This window comes from Betta splendens, chromosome 1 (genome assembly GCF_900634795.4).
Source record: "Betta splendens chromosome 1, fBetSpl5.4, whole genome shotgun sequence".
Lineage (NCBI taxonomy): Eukaryota > Metazoa > Chordata > Actinopteri > Anabantiformes > Osphronemidae > Betta > Betta splendens.
The window spans coordinates 7976574-7997243 of record NC_040881.3 but is presented as its reverse complement, the minus strand read 5'-3'; the positions used below and the strand labels follow the sequence as shown (position 1 = coordinate 7997243).

The following is a 20670-nucleotide window of genomic DNA, read 5'->3' as shown; positions in this document are numbered from 1 at the left end:
AATAATTCATACTGATTCAATGCATGTACGCAAAGCTACCGTCCACACTCACACCCTGCTAAGGCATCCTACGCACTCAGTATCACAGCCACACCCAGAGCACAGGTGACCTGTGTGTGTGTGTCTCTCTATCATGCACACACACCTTTTTTAAATGTATAAATGTATCTTTTATTTTGCAAAACAGTGTTTTGGTTTTAAAATGTGTTCTCCAATCTGAAAGATGTTATCTCCTTCAAGCAACAACATACAGCAGTTGGATAAGAAAAGAACATGAAAAGATCAGCATTTGGTGCAAATATATTTTAATCATAGTTCTGGATACCAAATGAAACCATTCATTCATAATTTTATTTCTCTTGGTTTCCAAGCTTTTTGTCCACAACTGTTTTCCAGGCTGCGCAAGGTAACTTAATTCTCAAACTATTCCAGCACAATTCTTTTTTAAAAATAAAAGACATGAATAAAAACCAGTAAGCTAAACAGAAAACATTGTGTAAGTGGGTGAACTACATGGAAACTAACCTCCAGCTTGTGTTTGTTTGTGTTTTATCACACAAACCAGGCTCTAAGCGACTTTGGTTGAGAACAAAGACAAGAATAGAAACAAGACATGTTCTTCTCTAGTTTATCTTCAAAGTATTTAGTCCTACTGGTGATGGACAAACAGGAGCAGTTGTGTGATGCATGATATAGCACTTAAACACTATCAGGTCCTGAAGGTCTTCTAGAGACACAAAGGCAAATAAAAAGGTCATAACAGACATTATTCGTCTGATGAGCTGCCCTTGCAATCCATCAAGATGAGTTGAACAATTGGACCCTTGTCTGACATATTGGTAGTTATGTATCATATAGTAAAACAACAACAACAACATTTACCTCTTACTGTGATGTGACCTGTCTGCAAGATAGTACAAAGAGTAGTTGGATGATTTTTCAGCTTCAGTATTTTAATCACACATCAGTTGATGTTTTATTGTACATGAAAAGGAAAAACAAGATGCTTGTTGCTATCAGACTCTCAGATACCAATTACACCAAAAGATGCTTTGTTTTCTGTGACAGGTTCATAAGATTTAAATCTTGGCTTCAAGTGTCAAAGCCACAATAACTTGTTAGACTTGGAAATCACAGACACTTCGTATGAAGCCTGTATGGTAGGAGCCCACACAGACTGGTGTTTCCACCAAAGGTGGTAGCTTGTTACTGCTTAAAATTCTTTCATTTACTTTTCTATATTCTTGGAGGATTATCCCCATTTTGCCTTCCTCAGATGCAACTCATCAATCAACCAAATCAATGTTTATGTAAAGTAAGTAAAAAATATTCTACTTCACAACTAACCCAGGTCTGTGGTGAACCTGTGGCCCCAGGCTGATTTAGCTGCCAAAGCCAAAGATGCCCTTGATGTAGCCAGTCAGACCACCCTTGCCCTTCTGCTCCACCTTCTCATCCAGCGGGGGGAAGGCCACGTGGTTTAGGGCAAGGTCGAAAAACAGAGGCTTGCAGGGAATTGGCTTGAAATCAGGGGGGAACTGGACCAGATTAGCCTGCTTTCCAACGAGGGATTGGTCAAGGTAGAAAGTCTCCAGGTGGTCGCAGAGTGGCTGCGTGGAAAAATAACACAGTTTAGACTTATGGAACGTGTGGCTGATTAGAGGCTGCAACACATGGACCTTAAAAAGGACAAATCTCTTTGTTTCTGTCTGTTTTTGTCCACTTACAGAGTTGTCCTTGACCTGCTGCTGAACAGGAACCTCAGTGGTCTCATCAGTATCTGTAAGATAAATAACATTTCTTTAGAATTGTAACAGGATGAATTAGCATTAGGGTTATTTCTTTGTATATTTAAACAAAGGCAAGTCCCATGGGTCAGTAAGTTTTTGGTTTCAATTTGTTTAATTCTTGTACTCCTTTATAATAGCGCATTTATAATAGCGAATCACATAAATAACTTTTATTTTAGATTTAACCATATCCATGCGATAACTTTGCTTCAGTTTGTTGACCTTCAGTCCAGCATTGCTTCAGTTTCATCTAAATGGCTGGGTCCAAACATTCGCATGTAAAAAATAAAGGATCTCACCTAAAATGGCAGAAGCTTGAAGGGAATATTTTTCAGTATTGACCTCAGCAATAAGTTCCTGAATGTCAGGGAGGTCCTGCAGAGATATTAGCCAGTGAGAACAAATAATAATGCTGACGCTACAAAAGTCCACATGGTTGGCAGACTTTGTGCATTACCAACCTTAAGGCTGTTGTTGAGGCTCTTGGCCTTAGACTGGGCCTCCTTGGCATATTTCAACACCCTCTCATGTAGCACCAGTGCCTCACTCCACTTCTTCACCAACACATAGGACTGAGCTATGAAGAAGCATCTTTTAACAGGAAAAAAACCAAACCATAATGTGTATTTAAGCATCAAGTTATCTCACATAAAAAAATGACAATGTAAATAGGAAAATACAAGAGAACAGCAACTGCTAAATGTTAATGGCACAATAGGTGGTAGCTTCACTCAAGCAAAGTACTTAAAGATGCAGCTAAAGCATTTAAAACAAAAATGTCTCACCTGTAGGCCTTGTAAACCAGTGTCTTGAGGGAAACCTCTTTCTGGAAGGTGTGGTCGTCCTCCAGGCCCTGGAGGGTGGACAGCTCAGCCAGACTCTGAAGACAATCATGCAAGCAAGGATGTTAAGAGATGGTAGGGAAAAAAAGCAAATAACAAAAGAAATGTCAGCTCAGCTCACTGGACAGCATGAATTAAATTCCGGGACTATATAATATGCATTGTCCGTGCAGTTTCTTTAAAAAAATCAGAATATATTGGCCATCCAGATATTTACCTGCAGAATGATGTCGTAAAGGCGGATGAGGTCTTGTGGACGGGGTCCCCTCTTCTCGTCAGATTCTGGTTCCTTGAGCTTTGCCTGCAGGGTACGGGCCATGCTCTCATTCCTCTTCACTAGTGTACATAGTTTGATGTAGGTCAGGTAACTGGAAGGAAAGAAAGTTTCGTACTTTGAAGTGAATCATAATATATGATTATAAGGAAAGTGCTAGAGAATGATCACTTAGTCTGTGCATCAACCATGAAATGTGATGTTGGCATTTGAGTATTTTCTTATACCTGTGCAGAAACTGCAGGTTAGACACCTTCCCGCTGTCAGCGTCAGAGCTCCTCTCCCGCTGCTTCTACAGGGACAAAATAATATTTAAATACAAAGAAGAACATTTTCCACATTCCTTGCCTCCCTCCCCCGAATCTCTCTCCTGTAGTGCATCTTACCGCCTCGGTTTTGATTTCCTCTCTCACAGCCTGGATAGTGTCTCTGCACTCGGCCAGCAGGGTCTCATACAGATGCTCTTTGGTGTCCTCGTTAGCTGCCTGCACAACACGACCACCCACAGAGATTAGCACACCATACAGTGCATACAGTGTAAAAGCTGTAAGATGACAGTATGAAAAGGAATAGAGGAATGGATTTATTGTAAAGAGAAAGTCTGTACAATTATTACTGGGATGACACATTAGTCCTTATTTTTTGGAGCTGTTCTCATTTGTGAAACTAAAATGTGTAATCTTTTAAGTTTATGCTTCAACATAAAGCAGACTAATAGGAGAAGACCAGAAGAATGAATCTCAGTTCAGTTTGACTGATTATACTAGTACTTGTATAAACTTTTAATAAATCAAGAAACTGCTAGAACACAGACACGCTCTGAAAAACACCTTTGACCTGAAGCCACATTCAAGGAAGCACAAATATTTCATGCACTTTAAAGTAGTAGTAGTTTGGTATCAAGAGCAGTTGTGAAAGCAGGAATGTGACTGTGGTGAATGGGGATAGAGACATAGGTATGTTGCTGGTACACTTCTGCAGTAACTCATCAGACACTTGTAAATGACAGGACTGTTCTTCACCTCCACCGCAGACATCAACCAGTTTCTGGTTAATGTTGACACTATACCATCTTAGTGTGCAAAGGCTCAAGTATCGCTTTAGATAGGAGAATGGAGAAACAAAAATCCTATAGGTGATTATTTATAATAGATGGATCATGAAAATGCCCTCATCTACCCAGAAGACTGAGGGCATTTAGTGCCACACACAAACGCTGACACCCTGGCAACACCTAGTACAACCAGCTTAACTTGTTGAGCATTTTCCACTTTAAACTAGCAAACTGCTAAAGGGAGGAGTTGATGATGCTCTATAACAAAGGATAATGGCAAAATGAACACTTCCTGTCTCTAAAAACCCAAACCTTAGGACCAGGTGCAACACACTGGAAGTGTAGGGTGTTTATAGGACATATTTGACTAACTACAACAAGTGGTATTCAAGCTTGCCGTGCTTTACAATAGCAAACCTTTAAACATTAAAATAGTTGTTCCTATTCCCAGCCATCGCGGTCTCCCTCAGTTTAAAACCACCCTATAATACTAGCATTTTCTCCAGTCCACTAACAACCAAAAAAAGGGGGCAATACTTATCAGACCACAGACTTGCGAGGTGTGGTCTGTGTTTGTGTTTGGGCTAAAATGCACAGAATGCAGTTGGGCGATGAGAATGACTGCATGCCAGAGACCTGAGTGGCGGTGGGTGTGACGAGTGAGACAGGTGTGTCTGTAGGCTGTGCTAAGCCTTTGAGCGCAAGAAACAAGGGGAAAGAGCTGAGTTGACCCTGAGGGGACGTGAAGGGGAGAGAGTCACCTACTGAACATTAAAAGAACTGCTTTCACTGTTACAAAAGTTTCCTTCTTTCTGACAAACAGGTTGTCTTTTGTCATAAACTCTACAGGCTACACTGTAGCCCAGTGCTATTACTGAGTTGAACAGTAATAGCAATGATGTTGGCTGGACATACAAGACAAATACTGCCATGTAACGGTGAACTGCGTTATTCACAACAAGGTTTTAACACCGAGGGTAAGTTAACTCTAGGAAGTACTTGCCTGAGCAATGGCAGCCTCATTGTCTGCCAGGCCCAGCAGGAAGATGCGGGCCTTGTCTATCTTGACAGGCACGGTTCGTCCTCGCCACTCCACTTCACTCATGGTGGCTGCCTGCTTAGTTCTTGCCTGAGTGATCAAGGACTAAGGACACAAAAACACAGAAATGTACATTTTTGATCCTCAATGGCCATGGTGTGAGCTTCATCAACAAATCATTTTTGAAGTTCTTTTCACGAGATTTTTAGACCACTTTAACACCCCATGATGCATGAACAATACATATAATGAATGACAATACAAATCAAGTCCAGCTGCTGTTTACCTCAAGTTTTTCAGCCATCATGCCGCCTCCTCCACCAGTCAGTCTCATCTGCATCAAGTCCTTAATAGCATTCGGGTCATCTGCAATCAAACAGAAAACAATAAATGTAGTTAAATATTGTGTGGGTGCAGGAAAACCTTTTCTAAGAGTTTAAATGTCAATGATGTTGGTTTTCTCCACCAATGTGTGTGATTGCGTTTTATTCACCAATATTGTAAGCACAGTAACGGATGTTGGGTGATATCTCATCCACGCGTTGGCGGTACAGAACTGCCAGATCCTCTGTAAACGCACTGGCTAGTTTTTCGTAGATGGTTCTGACAAGGCAAGTGAAAAATTGGGAAGTGTTTATTTCTCAAATTCTTACAAAACAAAAACAAATGACAAAAACAGTTTAAGCTAACGCACATCACACTGCCTGAATTATTGGAATTATCTGATTATGTCCAGAGTTGACCCATGCAGCAAGGTAACGGTCAGAAGAGTTCTCATTTGGGAAATAGTTTGTCTGGACTTGATGTGTAACTACAAGACATGACTTATTTTCTGCCATTGCTGAGCAATGACAACAATTGAAAAGGAAAGCCCACTGGCTCACTCTAAGCTTAACAGGTGTATTTAACCTTGACCCAGTGGTCCATAACTTAAGAGAGCTAGTAATGTCCATGACTCAGGTTTGAACTGACTCACTCAAACATTTGTGTTTTCTCAGGCAGCTTATCTGATGAATATGTAGAGTCATGACTCTGTTATCCCCAAAGCTTTAGTTAGCCAAACTAAGAAAGCTGCAGTGATAAATAAAAACTGACTTGCACTTGTTGAATGCTTCCATAGCACGCTTCCACTCCTGCAGCTCAAACTCCACCATGCCAGTCAGGTATGCAGTGTATGCCTAGAATCAAATAGTTAGTTCTTAAAAGATTATGTCCTCGAATTATAAAAGAAAAAAAATAAAGAAAGTCAAAAGATGGTACCTGTGCCTCAAGTTTGGTCTTGGCATCAACACGGGGGCTCTCACACAGCTTCTCCAGCTTCTCACTGTGCTTGGCAGCCTTGCGTAACCTTGCCAGCAGGTGGAAGCGCTTACGTGGCTCTGTATTGGCCTCCTGCTTCAGCTGCATGGCGTAGCTCCATGCACGCTCCGCTTCCATCAGCACCACCAATAGATACCTGAAGAGCGAGACGGCATTGGCTTTTTGAAACGTGTACGTGATATCCTGTATAAAATACAGGGGTTGTGCACCAAACTAATACTAATGTAACAAAAATTACACATTAACATACATCCTGATTGTCCAATTCAGACTATGGTACTATTTCTCCTACCTGCTGTCAGAAACCATTTCAACAGTCACTTTCTTCCCAATGAACTTGTGTCGGTTTCCCATCCTAAAGCCAAGAGTCTTGCGCAGACGACGCAGCCTACGAGAGCAGTAGCCCCTGGAATACGTGACACAAAAATGTTTATAAAAACTGTCTGAATCTGAATAAACACAAGTTGATTCTTTTGACCGATGCCTCCTGATAATTATTGCCATTTCTGTAACAGTAATTACAAATGTCATTACACTATAAGAGAGGTTTTACTACTATTACACAGTTTGTTAAATTTATAATTTGCGGTCACATTTCAAATGTTCTTCCTCACTCATGTATTACACTGGGGTTGGTGCAAACCTTTATGGAAGTGTCATATAAAGCAGAAGGGTACAGTGGTAAATTGTTTAGTCACAGTACCTAATAAAGGAGCCCATGATTGTATATAACAGTATTTCACTCCATAAGGACCAATGAGCTTTGTTCACAGGCAGCAGCATGTGAACCATATGGCAGCAGTTATTCTCTTCTTACAAAGCAAACATGCATACATATTGGAATATGTACAGAAAATGGCAGTTCACAGCTAGGTTTTAGTAATAAAGAACACTTCTGTAGCGTAGACCTAGCATAGATTGGGTGAAGTTAGTGCAGCTGCAGAGGTCATGCAGACTGGCCTTTACTCACCTGTATCTCTGGTAGTCTCCGTGCCTGAGGCCATGTTGCTGCTGAGACTCCTTAATGACTTGCAAGACTGAGGTTTCTAGTTAGGGAACAACTTAATCTACAGGATCACATACACGCGGCTCCAGGGGAACAGATGTCATTCATTCAGCAATGAGAGTAACGTTACGGACTGACTGAGTGTAAAGGTTACGGCAACGTTAACACTGTCGATGCTTAATCTTCAGTTAATGTATCTGCTAAAGACGCCAGAGCGACAAAAACAGTGACATACAATAACATGGCAACTTTCATTCTTCGTTGCGTATTTTTATGTTATGTGGCAGTATAGGTAACTCTTCTTTCATGTCTTACACTGGTAGCCTGCTTCAGTGACACGTAGCCTAACTCAAGCTATCATCATTCTCTAACCGAGCTAGCTAGAGTGCTAACGTTAGCTACTGAGCCTCACAGATTCCCGTGCGGAAAAACAAAACTACCACTGTGCATTTGTTGCTTTGAAGGATACTTTCCAGGCCAATTCCTCCATCCGGTTGATTTTCCTTATTTTCGTCCATGGGGGAAACTTTAGCTTCGTTCTGCTTCTCTAAGGCCATCTCTATATGCTAACGGCTAAGCGGCACATACACATGCTCAGTCAGAGCCCGAACCAATGCTCGCATAGGGAGGCGCTACGGCTACATCTAAACCTCGCGAGATTTGAGAACCTCAAGAGCCCTAGTATCATCTGACGCCTGACAACTTACAAGTTTCCCTAGCAAAACACATTTAACACATTAAAAACTTGATCAAACGTTCATTAAGAGCTGTATAATGGACATCCAGTTAACATGTATTTCTATTGGTCTTTAAAAGGGTCAATGAAAGACAATTCAATACTAAACTCACCACTTTATTAGGTACATACACTCGAGTGATATTAAACAACTTAAATTCTGTATATTGTATTAGACAAACTGAACGAAACAAACCACAATCTTCTTTCCGTTCAAGCACCAATACGCAAAGAGTAACAAAACATTTATAAAAGACTTAATAACAAGGATGACTTGTGTTACACAGAGTGGAGAGAAGAGGTTAGAGGACTTGATTTGGATATTAAACTGAGGCAGCTCAGACATCACAGCCATTCAGATGTTACCAGCAGCCGAAATATATTTGGAGAGAAAATTCTTGATTTCAGAGATGTGCATGGTCTCCTTGATGGTTGTGTCTCTGCTGCGCACTTGAAGGAGGCCACTCTCCAACGTGTTTTCACTGATCACCACAGTGAAAAGTACTCCCATTTCATCGTACCTACGATGCATTAATGCAGAGACAGACGTCAGGCCCCAGTAAGAAAACCACTGCTAATCAACATTGTTAAATAAATATGACCTTACTTTGTATTGAGCTGCTCCAATGATGTTGACATTGTTTCAAGATATCCAGGCCAGGCAGAGATCTTAGCCTCCATAAACTCTTGCAGTAGCCCTTCACAAACCTGCAGAAATACATTTGTTCTTCAGTCGCCTTTAAGATGTTTAAATCACTTTTTTTGTAAATAAAAATAATCAATACAGCACATTTTTTTGTCTTACTTGTCTCAGCTCCATAGTGGCTCCTCTGCCAATGTCTAAAGCCACTTTAACAGGAGCCAACACTGGATGCAACTTCAAAACCTCAAAGTAGAAGAAATGTCAAAACCTGTCAGTGTAAATCAATCAAGTCATAAAAATGTAAAAAAGTTGTTCTACATGATCACCTTTCTGTGCTTCAGCCTCTGCTTGCTGTCTTCTCTCTTTTGATGCTGTAGTGAGCTGGACAGAAAGGCCAACAAACCACGATCCATGTTCCCAGTTATGGAGACAACATGAGGAACTGACTTGCGTCCATCTCGACACTGAAACATATTTAAGAGAAAATGCAACACTAAACCTTAATAGTAGATTGTATAATTGTTTGAAATATATATTATAAAAGCCTCAACACAAACCAAACAAAATAGGTTTTAGTCACATATGATAATGTCTACTTTAATAAACTAAATAGAAGAAGCACCGACTTGTAGTTTTGACCGGGCTCCTTTGTGCATCAGCAGCAGCTCTGTGTCTCCTCGGCTCCACAGCGTCTCCAAGGGCTCCTGTCCCCACGGGAAGCTGTAGCTGATTCTCACACCACGAGATGTTGCCTCTTCAAGTTCCTCCTCTGGGACATCACTGCTGCTAAAGTCAGATGGGGACAGAGCAAACTGGAAAAGGACACAAAGGTAGAAGAAATAAATTATGTATGTTTCTAAGCTATAATGTAGACTTGATGATGCTCTTGCTTAGTGTTTTCCCCTTTTTTTTCAAAACAGCTTTGAATGAAGAAAAGTGTGTTTCAAAAAAAACGGAAAACCATATGATGCACGTTTCCACTGAACAGACACTTATATATACACACTGGTTGAAAGTGGATTGGACTAAAGAAGGAACAACATAACTGTACATAAAAGTCTCAAAAAAGTAGAACTAGTAAACATAATTTAACAATTTTACCTACTACACTTGTATATTTTGGGAGTCACAGCTCCCATCTTACTCACTTTCCTCCACCATTTAAGCCTCTGTCGCGTCCAGTGATCCAACCACTGAGAAGATGTGCGAGGAGAACAGAACCACACCAAAGACGTCTGGGTTACCTCGGCTGTGCTGGTGCAAAAAGGGCAAATATGTTGCAACTCGTGACCCCAAACATTGCTTTATCGTCATTTCTATTTAAACGGGACATTTCAACTGTACACTTGATACAGGAGTTCATTCCATCCAGCAGCCACCACCTAATCTTTATTCCAATTACTCCAAATCATTGAGAAAACATATTCACTCACACACAGGCAAAGACATTTAGATGCGACAGAGAATAGATGAGACCCTCACCAACCAGAGCCACCTGAGGGCTGGAAACACAGAGCAGTCTCAGCCAGGCCAAAAGGCAGCTTCCTGTTCACCATCTCCAGTGAGGGCACAAACTGCTCCAGGGCACCTGAGAACAAGTGAGTAGTCATCATGGACTGTGTGGCAAAATGTGTGTGAATGAAATACATAACGTCTGCTTTTTATTTTTTGGTTTATTCAAGAAAGGCCCCTAATACACTGAGGGCCCATATCTCTAAATATTACTATAACCACATGCTGGTTAAAGTATGTTACCCTGCTACCACAGACCAAACACATGCTATAATAAGTACTACAAGGTATATAATAACCATCACTATCTAGTCACTTCTTGCCCATAAAGACAAGAAAGGTGATGTGCAGCAGTTTACCATGAAGTAAGTTGTTTCTCACAACCGGGGACCTCTGGAGGTACATCTGTACCTTCTGGATGAGCTGCTCCTTCCTCAGCTCTGGCTGCTCAAGTATTTGTTTTAAATATTCAGATTCCACAATCCTCAGTTGTCCGAGTCCATCACGCTCTCCGTTGCTGCTGCTCAGCGTGTTTATCCCAAACACCTGCGTTCTGGAGTTGGTCACAGAGTGCCACCACTGCTCCAGCAGGTTCCTCCTCAGCTCCATGCCCAGAGGTCCATACCTGCAGCTCACGCCGCGCTGCAGCCGCTCTCTGTTGCTCTCACCAGGTGATACGTAGTATCTGTCCACGCAGAGCTGCAGTAAAGTCCCGACCGGATCTGTCTCACTTGATGATGCGCTGCAGCGTCCTCTGCTGTGTTGTTGGGCCAGTGATGTTTTACACGTGAACGCACGCCTTGACAGGGCGGTTCTGACGCAGTAAGTTAACATGATGGGAAACTGGACAAGTGAGGCAAACTAGTGCAAAAGTCCGAAGATTTACTATTGTACAGTTGGATCGTCATGAGTAAAAAAACTGCTTTCATAAACACCATGAACTATAATGTAAACCTGACGAGCGCTTAATTACTGACAGCATGCATTAGCCGTCTTGGCTAAGACTATACACGTTAAAGCGCCTGTAACTATTATAAAAAATCTTGCCTGAAATATTTTCCTTCTCTCCTGTACACACATACCACGGAAAGATGCGCACCGGACGTTTCATTTACACCGAACACACGCTTGATACCTAATCCGGAAGTTGTTGTTTTCACATCCGGGTTATGCATCACGTGATAGGTGCGCTTACATTTTTACCCCGACACATTTGTAGCAAAAAAGCTATTTCAACACTCATTACTGTAATGTTACATAAAAGCTTAAAAATATTGTCAAGAAGGTAAATATAGCTTATTTTTTAACTCAATGGTTGTAGTCAACACTAACAGTCGCTATCATCTGTCTACCTTTAAAACTTCTATAACATATCAGGCAGCTAGTAAATAAAACTATGCTAAGTAAACTATGCTCAGCATTTGAGAGACATCTAAAGATTATAAACATCACCGCTTGCTCAGACCCAAACACACACACAGACATACTTTCTTTCTGAATTTTTTTTTATTTTTAAAAGGGCCACACACCCTTTATACAAGGTCTTCAATAACATTACTTTAAACATAACACAAACTGAAAACATGGCATTACCTAGTAAAAATAAATTACCCAGGAATGTAACAACAGTCAAGGAAAGGTGCAGCACAAAAAGTGCAACAAAAAAACAAAAAGTGCTGCACTATAGGAGACATCTCTACGACTCCAATGAATGCTCTGGGTTTACTGAGTAATTCCAACCCTGCTGTAAGCAAAACAAGTTAAACAGTACAAATAATAAAAGGTTATAATCATTTTAATAATAACACTCATACTGTAAGATTTCAAGACTAAACAAAAATCACGTTGGTTCAATATATTGTGCGTAATCACCTCTACTGAGGAAAAGGTGGTGGCATGGGGTAGGGCACCATTGGTGGTGGAGGTGGCGGCTGTTGGGCCTGTGGTGGAGGTGGCTGGGAGTTAAAAGGGAATGGTGGGTGGTTCATGCCATTCTGAGAGGCCCTCTGCATGGCCCCAAACTGAGGGGGGCCTTGGAAGCTTTGGTTACCAAAGGCACCCACCTGGTTTGCCGGTGCACCAAAATTACCCTGTCCATTGCTGTTGGTGTAGCTGTTGTTGCCATAGTTACCAGTAGAGCTACCACTATTGCCACCATAATTGCCACCATTTTGGGCCTTACTGCCACCAAAGGCACTCTTTGGCCCACTGCCAAACCCCCTATCACCGTCCCTGTCCCTGTAGCTACCGCCGCCAAAGCTGCTCCTCCCACCCCCGGAATACCTATCACGACGGTCGTCCTTGTAGCCACCTCTTCCCCCCCTTCCACGACCTGGATGAGTCCAAGACAGAAGTGGGAAAAAAGGCAAGAGACGTAAGTACAGTCAACAAATTACAACAATAAGACAGTAATGCCAAGTGACACTGATGTGATCAGCCACATATAGAGTAGTCAATAACTTTGTTTATTAATGTAACAACAGGTTTCAAGTAAACCATAAATGTGCTCATTATAGTGTTGTCACACTATGGCAGCTGATCTGGAATGAAATGTCTATGTTTGGAGTTGAGAGTGACAGCCAGAGAGAGAGAGATATGGCATGTCAAGACAATCTGCAGAAATGAGCTGCTACCTCGGTTACAGTTCCCACTACATGTAGGTGTCTTTAAATCAGGTGTATTAAATCACAATTTGAAATAGGCTGTCACACATGGGGTCAACGGAGGAGCTAGTGTCTTGCCCAATGACACACTATATCTAATAAATTTACATAAACAAATTTTACCTCCTCTGTCCTCTGCCATTTGAATCAGCTTGGGATTTATGGCCTGGTTGGCCTCACGAAGCACAGAGATCAGGTCACTGGCTTGTTTCATGTTATTGGGCGTGAAGAAGGTGTAGGCTGTGCCCGTTTTTTGACTTCGGGCTGTGCGTCCAATGCGGTGGATATAATCCTCGGAGGAGTTAGGGTAGTCATAATTGATGACAAATTTCACATCCTCCACATCTGTGAAAGTGTTGCAGTGTGGCAAAACAAAACACGGAGGCCACACAGGATTTTGCACACCACAACAGCCAGATCAAAGGAAAAAGTTAGCAACTGCCAAGCCTGGAGGGAGAAATTGGTCATTATGCTGTTGAGGAAATCAGTTAGAACATCATAATATTGTGCTTGTATCTACTCCATGGGAATACTACTGTGGGAAGAGAGAAACGATGCACACTCCAGTTGATTACAATAACCAAAACAAAACACATCACTCTCCCCTTTTTTACCAAGGGAGAACACATGGATTTAAATCTTACCATAAAGGAGTATGCATTCACTAGTCCTTTCCCAATGCAGCGAAATCCCCCACAAATTGTCAAGTGACATCCAGGAGCTTCTACGCAGTTGGGCCACGATATGCACTAGGGCCTCCTCATGTGCCAATAAAGGAACATTGACTAGTACATTTTTGCAGGTACGTTTTTCCCAGTACACTCTCAGAAGAAGCTTGATATTAAAAGGCCACACTGCATGTCTTGCCAAGACAAAATAGACCAAGTATCAATTTAAACAGGGGCCCCTTGAAAAAAAGTGAAAAAGGCCCAAGCATTGAACCGCGTGGGACCCCTCAGCAAGCACAGACCATCCCCCCACCCACTTCAGTCTCATCAAGGCAAGATCTTCCAAGAAGCCAGTGTTCACTTGAGAAAATGTCTCTCGTTGGCAGGTCTCGACATGACTATAAAACGCAGGCGAGGGAGGAACTTTGGTTTGAGCTTTCTCTCTCTCCTTTCACTAGGTGTTCCCAAAACCCCCTAAACGCATGTGCCAGGTCTCATCAATTTTCAGAAACAATATTTAAAACTGCTCTCTCCATTTAAAAGAATCCAGCACTTTGACGGGAAAAGAAAACAACTGAAAGCTTAAACAGACTCACAAGCACCCATGCTATGTGATACAAGCTCCGAAGGTAACAATTGTTCCAAATCTCAAACAAGTGACTTGCAATAGAGCGCTCTTTAACACAACGGCATGCAACGCAAAAGTCACAGCATCAAGCATCATTTTTTTGTTTGAGTTGGAAACAGCTGGATGGCATCTGTCAGGTGAAATCCATGGATAGAGAACAGATGTGGGAACATATCAGAGACAAAGGCTTAGCCACAGAGCCTTTTGAAGATCACTGGCACACAAGAGCTTTCACCTCTCTAGGCCCACTGGGTGGCAAGCCAGTTGAGCATTCCCAATATGTCATCCTTCTCCCTCTCGAGGCCTGGGACTGTCATGCCTAGCGCCTGCCACAAAGACTGCACCTTAAGGTGAGAAAAACTCAGAAAATGCATAGAACAGTTAAAGAAAGCAAAACCACTTTCTTTAAAATAAGTGTAACACTGATTAGACTGTGGTGCTATGTAGTGGAATACTCACCTAAGCCACGGGAGGCCACATCTGTAGCGATGAGGATTGGAGCCTTGCCATATCTAAACTCTGTAAAGACACAGAATTTGATTATAATACAAGACAGCATGTCGCAAAAATATATAAGAACTAAATAACAATGAGTATCATTAAATCTTACCATTAAGAACCCAATCCCTCTCCTGTTGGCTCTTGTCTCCATGAATTCCCATTGCTGGCCACCTGAGACAGATGAATGATATGAATCAAACTTCTAGCTATGGCATGGTAACTGTGATTTCATATAAAGGAAAACACGTTCTTTGAATGGACATTAGATCCATACCCATCTCGTCTCATTCTTCTAGTAAGTTCGTCACATCGCCTTTTGGTTTCCACAAAAATAATTGTCTTATTTTCCTTTTCACTCATTATTTCTTCCAACAAACGAATTAGTCTGTTAAACAGAACAGAAAGTTTTAGACAAACTTAGATCATTTCAACTAATACAGAAAAAATCTGCACATTATCTGCTTACTTGTCCTCCTTCTCCATGTCATTACAAACATCAACTATCTGCAGGATGTTGTGATTGGCACTGAGCTGCAGTGCCCCGATGTTGATCTGAACATAGTCCTTCAGGAAGTCCTCAGCCAGCTGGCGAACTTCTTTGGGCCAGGTGGCGCTCCACATTAGGGTCTGACGGTCTGGCTAAAAAATAAAGACAAGAAAAATGTTTTATCCGCATCCAGTTAAAGCATTTGTAACAGGTGCCATAAGTACCACTGTTTGCAAGCTGGGGCGTTTTCAAACTTTTCCTAGCATAATCCGAATAATGCAAAATGTTTGCCGGAGTGGAAAAAAGTACCCGAATTTGTTCAACTATCTTGCGGATCTGTGGTTCAAAACCCATGTCCAGCATGCGGTCAGCTTCATCTAAGACCAGATAAGTGCAACGGCGCAAGTTGGTTTTTCCACACTCCAGGAAGTCAATAAGACGACCTGGTGTAGCGATGCATATCTCAACACCTGAAATTAAAAGGAAAAAGAAATTAAAAGAAAAAAAATTATAACAATAAATATCAATAATTCTCATATACATACATAAAAGTGCAAAACCTGGAAAAGTAAAATGTAGGATTACAGCAACATTTTATTGTAAATATCAAAATACCTCTTTCAAGGTCCCTGATTTGAGGTCCTTTGGGTGCTCCACCATAAATACATGTAGTCTTGAGACGGGAGGCTCTGCCATATTCAGCAGCTACTTGTTGCACCTGCTGAGCTAGCTCACGAGTTGGCGCCAGCACCAAGCACTAAAAGAGTAATTAAATAAATGAAATATGTAAACACATATGTAAAAAAGTAATCAAATAGCTGCAATTAGCTCATTGATCAACAGTCACTGTAGAGGAGGACAACAAATGTCCATGTGCAATAGCGTAGTATTGTTTGCTTTGCAGCAGCATGATATAACATACAGTGACCTTAAAGAATTTAACAGTGCACCTTCTGCAATAAACCACTGATGTATATCATCATCATACTGTCAATTAAAGCACAAGAGATATGCAATAACAAGAGCTCTACTAGTTTCATCTTTATCTAATTTGGTAGAAAAAAAAAACACGAATGACAAAACAAAACAGAATCATTTTAAGCATACTTACAATAGGTCCATCTCCATGCTCCAAGAATGGCTGATGTTGGATGTGCACAATTGCAGGCAGGAGGTACTTGAAAAAGAAAAAAAAAAAAAAAAAAAAATTATATATATATATATATATATATATATATATATATATATATATATATATATATATATATATATATATATATATATATATATATATATATATATATATATATATATATATATAAATAAATAAATAAATATATATATAAAGGTGCTGAACAAGTAATATTATCTCCCAATGCACAACAATAAATCTGTTTCCAGAAAGCAATCCAACAGTGGTCTATACCCACAAGGTGCCAGATATTGCAGGAAAGTCAGTTCTATAAAATTTTTGTTCTATATAGGTCATACTACAAAAATGTGATGTTATGTAGGGGATGCAGCCAAGATCCCCTACATAAAACAATACTACAAATAGTCCTAAACTGTTACCATGTCTAAGAGCACAGAGTCATTGAGAAAAATTTTACAAGATGGAGGTAGTAAAATTTTATCTTTTTATCTAATATAATACTTTACTTACTGCAAGGGTTTTGCCAGAACCAGTTTGAGCAATGCCAACCATGTCTTTTCCACTGAGGGCAACTGGCCACCCCTGAGACTGAATGGGAGTTGGTTCAGTCCAGTTCTGTTTTACTATAACATCCATGACATAACCTGAAGAAATGATATGCAAGGTCAATTGTTACAATATGCTAAAATGTTTATAATATTGCAGACGATGGGCTGGGGACAGACCTATGTAGGTCATAGAAGATGGACTTCTACTCACTTGGAAAAGCAGCTTCATGGAACTTTACAATTGGTTTAGGGCAATCTCTGCCTTTAACCGTAACTTCTTTGCTTCTTCTGTACTGCTCAACGTCTTGCTGCAATCGAAAGATTTACAAGTAAACAAGTGACAACCAGGGCATATTTGCTTTTAAACATAGTTTTTATTCTGCTCTTAAACCACTACAGGAAGCTCTTACAAGTGGCCTATGGGTCACATCTGGGTGCTCCTGGTAGAAGTTCTTTTGAAACTTTGGAAGCTCATCAAGGTTCCAGTGCTTCTTCCGCAGCCTCTCACCCGGATTGCCAAACTTTCCAACAGGAGGCCCACCTCTATTGCCTCCACCACCACCTCCACCAAAACGAGGGGGCCCTCCGCCATACCTGTAGTAAGGAATGGGATACAATTTACAAGTTTTAGGAATATACTCTCAACAACACATTTTGATGTCAGATGCCTGACAAGCATACTTTCCCTGTTTTCCAGCACCGAATTTCACTTCATTTCTAGCAATTACCTATTTATGTCGCGTTACTTAATACACAGCTCGGTAAAGTTACAACACACCAATAAACTGTTCAAGTTAATGACCCGAATTTGACGCGAGTCGTGACTCAATATACTCATAACAAAACGGCCGGTAAAAGGAGTTTGTTATCACACACATCCAATGCAAAACACGCCGGGTCAAAATAAATGTGACAGTGACAAACAGTGACTTGAGTCCGCAGGACAAGACAGCGGCTCTGCTGCGTCAGAGCCCAATAACAAACAGCCAGCTTGTCAGACCACCGACAGAGTCGTTAGCTACCATTTTACGCCAACTACACATAATTACAGATACATAAATAACGGGACAGCTGAGAAGACGAACAGCTTCAAATAGTATGAAACACACACGGGCGATATGACACAAACCAGCAACTACCTACACGTATCTATTCAGCTATAACACAAACGGGTAACACCCGTATGCTAAAGCTAAGCTCCTCGTCTTGGCTAACGTCTAGGAAGCGAGAGCTGACCCTTGACTTACCCTCTATCTCTGCCGCGATCTCTGTCTGAAAACCCGGGCATTGTGCAGCACACCGCTGTGAATAGCACTGATTACGTCCGAATCCCTTAAGCAAGTCAGCAAAACAGATGAACGTAAGAGCTGGAGGCGGAACAAGGGAAAGAAATAGAAAATGCCGGCAGACAGCCTGTCTGGAAAGAAGGAAGTGGCATCAGCAGAGGCGCGTCACTTTGTATCAATGCGCGCCGAGCCGCGGCACCTCCGTACGGCACTATATTATCTCCACACACCGGTGCCGAGCGGAGGCACAAGACAATAACATGTTCTGCTGATCATATGGAAGATGAAGTTTATGGTGTTGTTTAACTTTATTACAATACACAGAAAAGTTATCTTGTTTACAACCGACATTCACTGATAGACATAAAACAGACAACAGTAAATCAAACGCGCCTATCTTAAAAGAAAAAAAATCATATTTGCTAATAATGCTGTAGCCGTAAAATATAGGTACATGTTGCCAAATCTGTTTCGTATTTTGCCATTCTTTACGTCTGCAGAATCATTATTTATCAAAAGTGTTAATAGGAAGACTGGGTCCTTGATGCGGGGGCGGCACGGTGGCGCAGTAGCGATAAGGGCAGGGTTCGATTCCCGGACCGGCCCAGTTGCCTTTCTGTGCTCTCTCCGGGTTCTCCAGCTTCCTCCCACGGTCCAAAAACATGCATTAGGTTGAGAGATCACATTTTGGTTTTCCTCTTGTCTTTTATTAAGCTTTTGTATCTTGGCAGGCAAAGTTTGAGGTTTTGAGACCTGCAAAGACGAAGTAAATTTGAATCGTTATGTGTGTGTGTGTGTGTGTGTGTGTGTGTGTGTGTGTGTGTGTGTGTGTATGTGTGTGTGTGTGTGTACATTAAACACAAATCCTGTAATGACTTTGCATCTGACATATAGTGCTACGTACTGTTCCGTGGTCATTGTTGTCCTTTCAACCCCTACTTGATTTATGTCAACAGTTTATTAATTGGCTTCACACGTATCTTGCTTCCTGCATTTACCTATTGGAAATAGGAACAAGAGACATTTAAATTAGCGTATTCCCAGTGCTTTGTCTCATTTTTATTGGTAATATATCTCAAATATAGAGATAATGGTTTGTAAAAATATGATTAATTTATTATTGTTTAACTTACAACATGGCAGTTTGCACACGACCTCTCTTAGTATAGTGTTGTTCTTTTGTAACTCAGCATTAGCTGCCAGTAGCTGCTTCTGTTCTATGTTTTCTGCATTAGAGCAAAGAAAACAGAAAGGTGAGTGTTATGTATTTTATTACATAAATTGTAAGGTATCCATATTTTTTGGTAAAACTCACTTTGAACTCCGAGGCAAATTATTCCAATGAGAAGGCAAAGACAAAGCACAATCAGAAACACTGAATCCATTCTGATATGACGTCTGTTTACTGAACTTTCATAGACCATAGGCACTTTAACAGAAAAACATCAGCATAATGAGAGTTAGGATACTGTTATATGTTACAGTAAGACTACAATACACGTAGCTTCAATTCATAAAACGCAGTAACATTAATCATCTTTTGAAGCTAGAGTAGCACATTAAAACCCAAACTCACACACTGCTGTACCTGGGTGCTGAGCCACTGACACATTTGCAGACTTGCTTTCCATCCAGGGGTTGTCAAACACTCGGAGGCTCTCCGTGCTGACATAGATGTCCACTATCTTGTCCTGATCAGAGCAAACGCTCGGGTTGATGCCAGACTCAGGGTGGAGATGTGCAGACATTATGTCTCTAATAACTATCAGTCATCAAAGACCCAGATATTCGTTTCTCTGCCCTTTCACAAGTATTACAGTAAAAAGCAGCCTTTTAACCTATTATAACACTTGTATTTATTTTCTAACAGAGGTCGAATACTGAGACTATTGATGTTGTAAAAAAGAGGAAGAGCAGAAAAACAGGAAGTTTTTTTACAGTTTGTTCCCTTTGACTCTACCTGGTCATCAGTGAGCTTTCAGAGACTATAGATAAGGTTCAGTGTCCAGTTATTTACTAAACCACAAACATTCAGTAGAAGAAGTCAAACAAACGTCATTGTCCACAAAACTCTATGGTCGACCATGTTTTGTTGTTGAGTCAGTGTTATCAGTCAGTTATGTGGACTCAGCAAACGTCTTACTTTGTTGGTTTTTATTCACCAAAACAATCAAACTTTTGAATCAATGACCAGATGTTTTCTTCATCCTGTTTAACAGCAATACAAGCAGCACCCTTTACTTTTTTAGGGTTAAGATTAGAGGCAAACTAAAATTCTTCATCACACCAGCCCTCAAAATAAGATAATTAAATGCTTGCTGTATGTGGGTTTAGTTGGGTTTAGTTGGGTTTAGCTGTGTGAGGTCTTAAACCTTACTTTGTAAAGTGATTTGAGATAACTTTGTTGTGATTTGGCGCTATATAAATAAAATTGAATTGAATTGAATAATTAAAATAGTGTGACACAGAACAAAGCTGCACTTTAAAAAGCACTTTTCAGAAGTTTCCTGATCAATTTGA

The 20670-nt window shown here is 40.9% G+C and overlaps 3 protein-coding genes across 4 annotated transcripts; all 3 read right to left on the bottom strand.

Moving 5' to 3' along the window:
• Positions 1–288: 288 nt before the first annotated feature.
• Positions 289–7960, bottom strand: srp68 (signal recognition particle 68). Its single transcript, XM_055508933.1, has 16 exons — positions 7795–7960; positions 7290–7356; positions 6612–6725; positions 6260–6455; positions 6095–6177; positions 5493–5602; positions 5286–5365; positions 4960–5104; positions 3293–3387; positions 3134–3198; positions 2850–3000; positions 2576–2670; positions 2252–2381; positions 2090–2165; positions 1728–1780; positions 289–1610 (listed from the first exon to the last, which is right to left on the bottom strand). Exons 1-16 carry the CDS (start codon positions 7880–7882, stop codon positions 1383–1385), a joined length of 1776 nt encoding a protein of 591 aa, XP_055364908.1. The 5' UTR covers positions 7883–7960; the 3' UTR covers positions 289–1382.
• Positions 7961–8162: 202 nt separating this feature from the next.
• Positions 8163–11367, bottom strand: polg2 (polymerase (DNA directed), gamma 2, accessory subunit). Of its 2 annotated transcripts, none has more exons than XM_029162246.2 (8): positions 10576–11367; positions 10191–10292; positions 9853–9953; positions 9331–9516; positions 9031–9168; positions 8867–8947; positions 8669–8769; positions 8163–8582 (listed from the first exon to the last, which is right to left on the bottom strand). In XM_029162246.2, exons 1-8 carry the CDS (start codon positions 11048–11050, stop codon positions 8417–8419), a joined length of 1350 nt encoding a protein of 449 aa, XP_029018079.1. In that variant the 5' UTR covers positions 11051–11367; the 3' UTR covers positions 8163–8416. The 2 variants fall into 2 exon arrangements, with proteins under 2 accessions (XP_029018079.1, XP_029018071.1); XM_029162238.2 differs by having other exon boundaries at positions 9853–9958; positions 10187–10292; positions 10576–11366.
• A 336-nt stretch (positions 11368–11703) lies between these two features.
• On the bottom strand, positions 11704–18300 carry LOC114863039 (probable ATP-dependent RNA helicase DDX5). The gene is made up of 13 exons (XM_029163855.2): positions 18112–18300; positions 17275–17458; positions 17076–17172; positions 16827–16960; positions 16275–16340; positions 15779–15920; positions 15473–15633; positions 15143–15315; positions 14951–15061; positions 14786–14847; positions 14635–14694; positions 13003–13224; positions 11704–12548 (listed from the first exon to the last, which is right to left on the bottom strand). Exons 1-13 carry the CDS (start codon positions 18150–18152, stop codon positions 12091–12093), a joined length of 1911 nt encoding a protein of 636 aa, XP_029019688.1. The 5' UTR covers positions 18153–18300; the 3' UTR covers positions 11704–12090.
• Between the last annotated feature and the right edge of the window lie 2370 nt (positions 18301–20670).

Coding starts and splice junctions, on each gene's coding strand:
- srp68 (XM_055508933.1), bottom strand. CDS start 7,882: ATGGCCTTAGAGAAGCAGAACGAAGCTAAAGTTTCCCCCATGGACGAA. Junction 5,105..5,285: donor TGATGGCTGAAAAACTTGAG/GTAAACAGCAGC, acceptor TTGTGTCCTTAG/TCCTTGATCACTCAGGCAAG. Junction 1,781..2,089: donor TCAAGCTTCTGCCATTTTAG/GTGAGATCCTTT, acceptor TTTATCTTACAG/ATACTGATGAGACCACTGAG.
- polg2 (XM_029162238.2), bottom strand. CDS start 11,050: ATGTTAACTTACTGCGTCAGAACCGCCCTGTCAAGGCGTGCGTTCACG. Junction 9,959..10,186: donor CCCTCAGGTGGCTCTGGTTG/GTGAGGGTCTCA, acceptor TTTTTGCACCAG/CACAGCCGAGGTAACCCAGA. Junction 9,517..9,852: donor GGCTTAAATGGTGGAGGAAA/GTGAGTAAGATG, acceptor GTCCTTTTCCAG/TTTGCTCTGTCCCCATCTGA.
- LOC114863039 (XM_029163855.2), bottom strand. CDS start 18,152: ATGCCCGGGTTTTCAGACAGAGATCGCGGCAGAGATAGAGG. Junction 15,316..15,472: donor AGATAGTTGAACAAATTCGG/GTACTTTTTTCC, acceptor TTTATTTTTTAG/CCAGACCGTCAGACCCTAAT. Junction 14,695..14,785: donor GAGGGATTGGGTTCTTAATG/GTAAGATTTAAT, acceptor GTGTCTTTACAG/AGTTTAGATATGGCAAGGCT.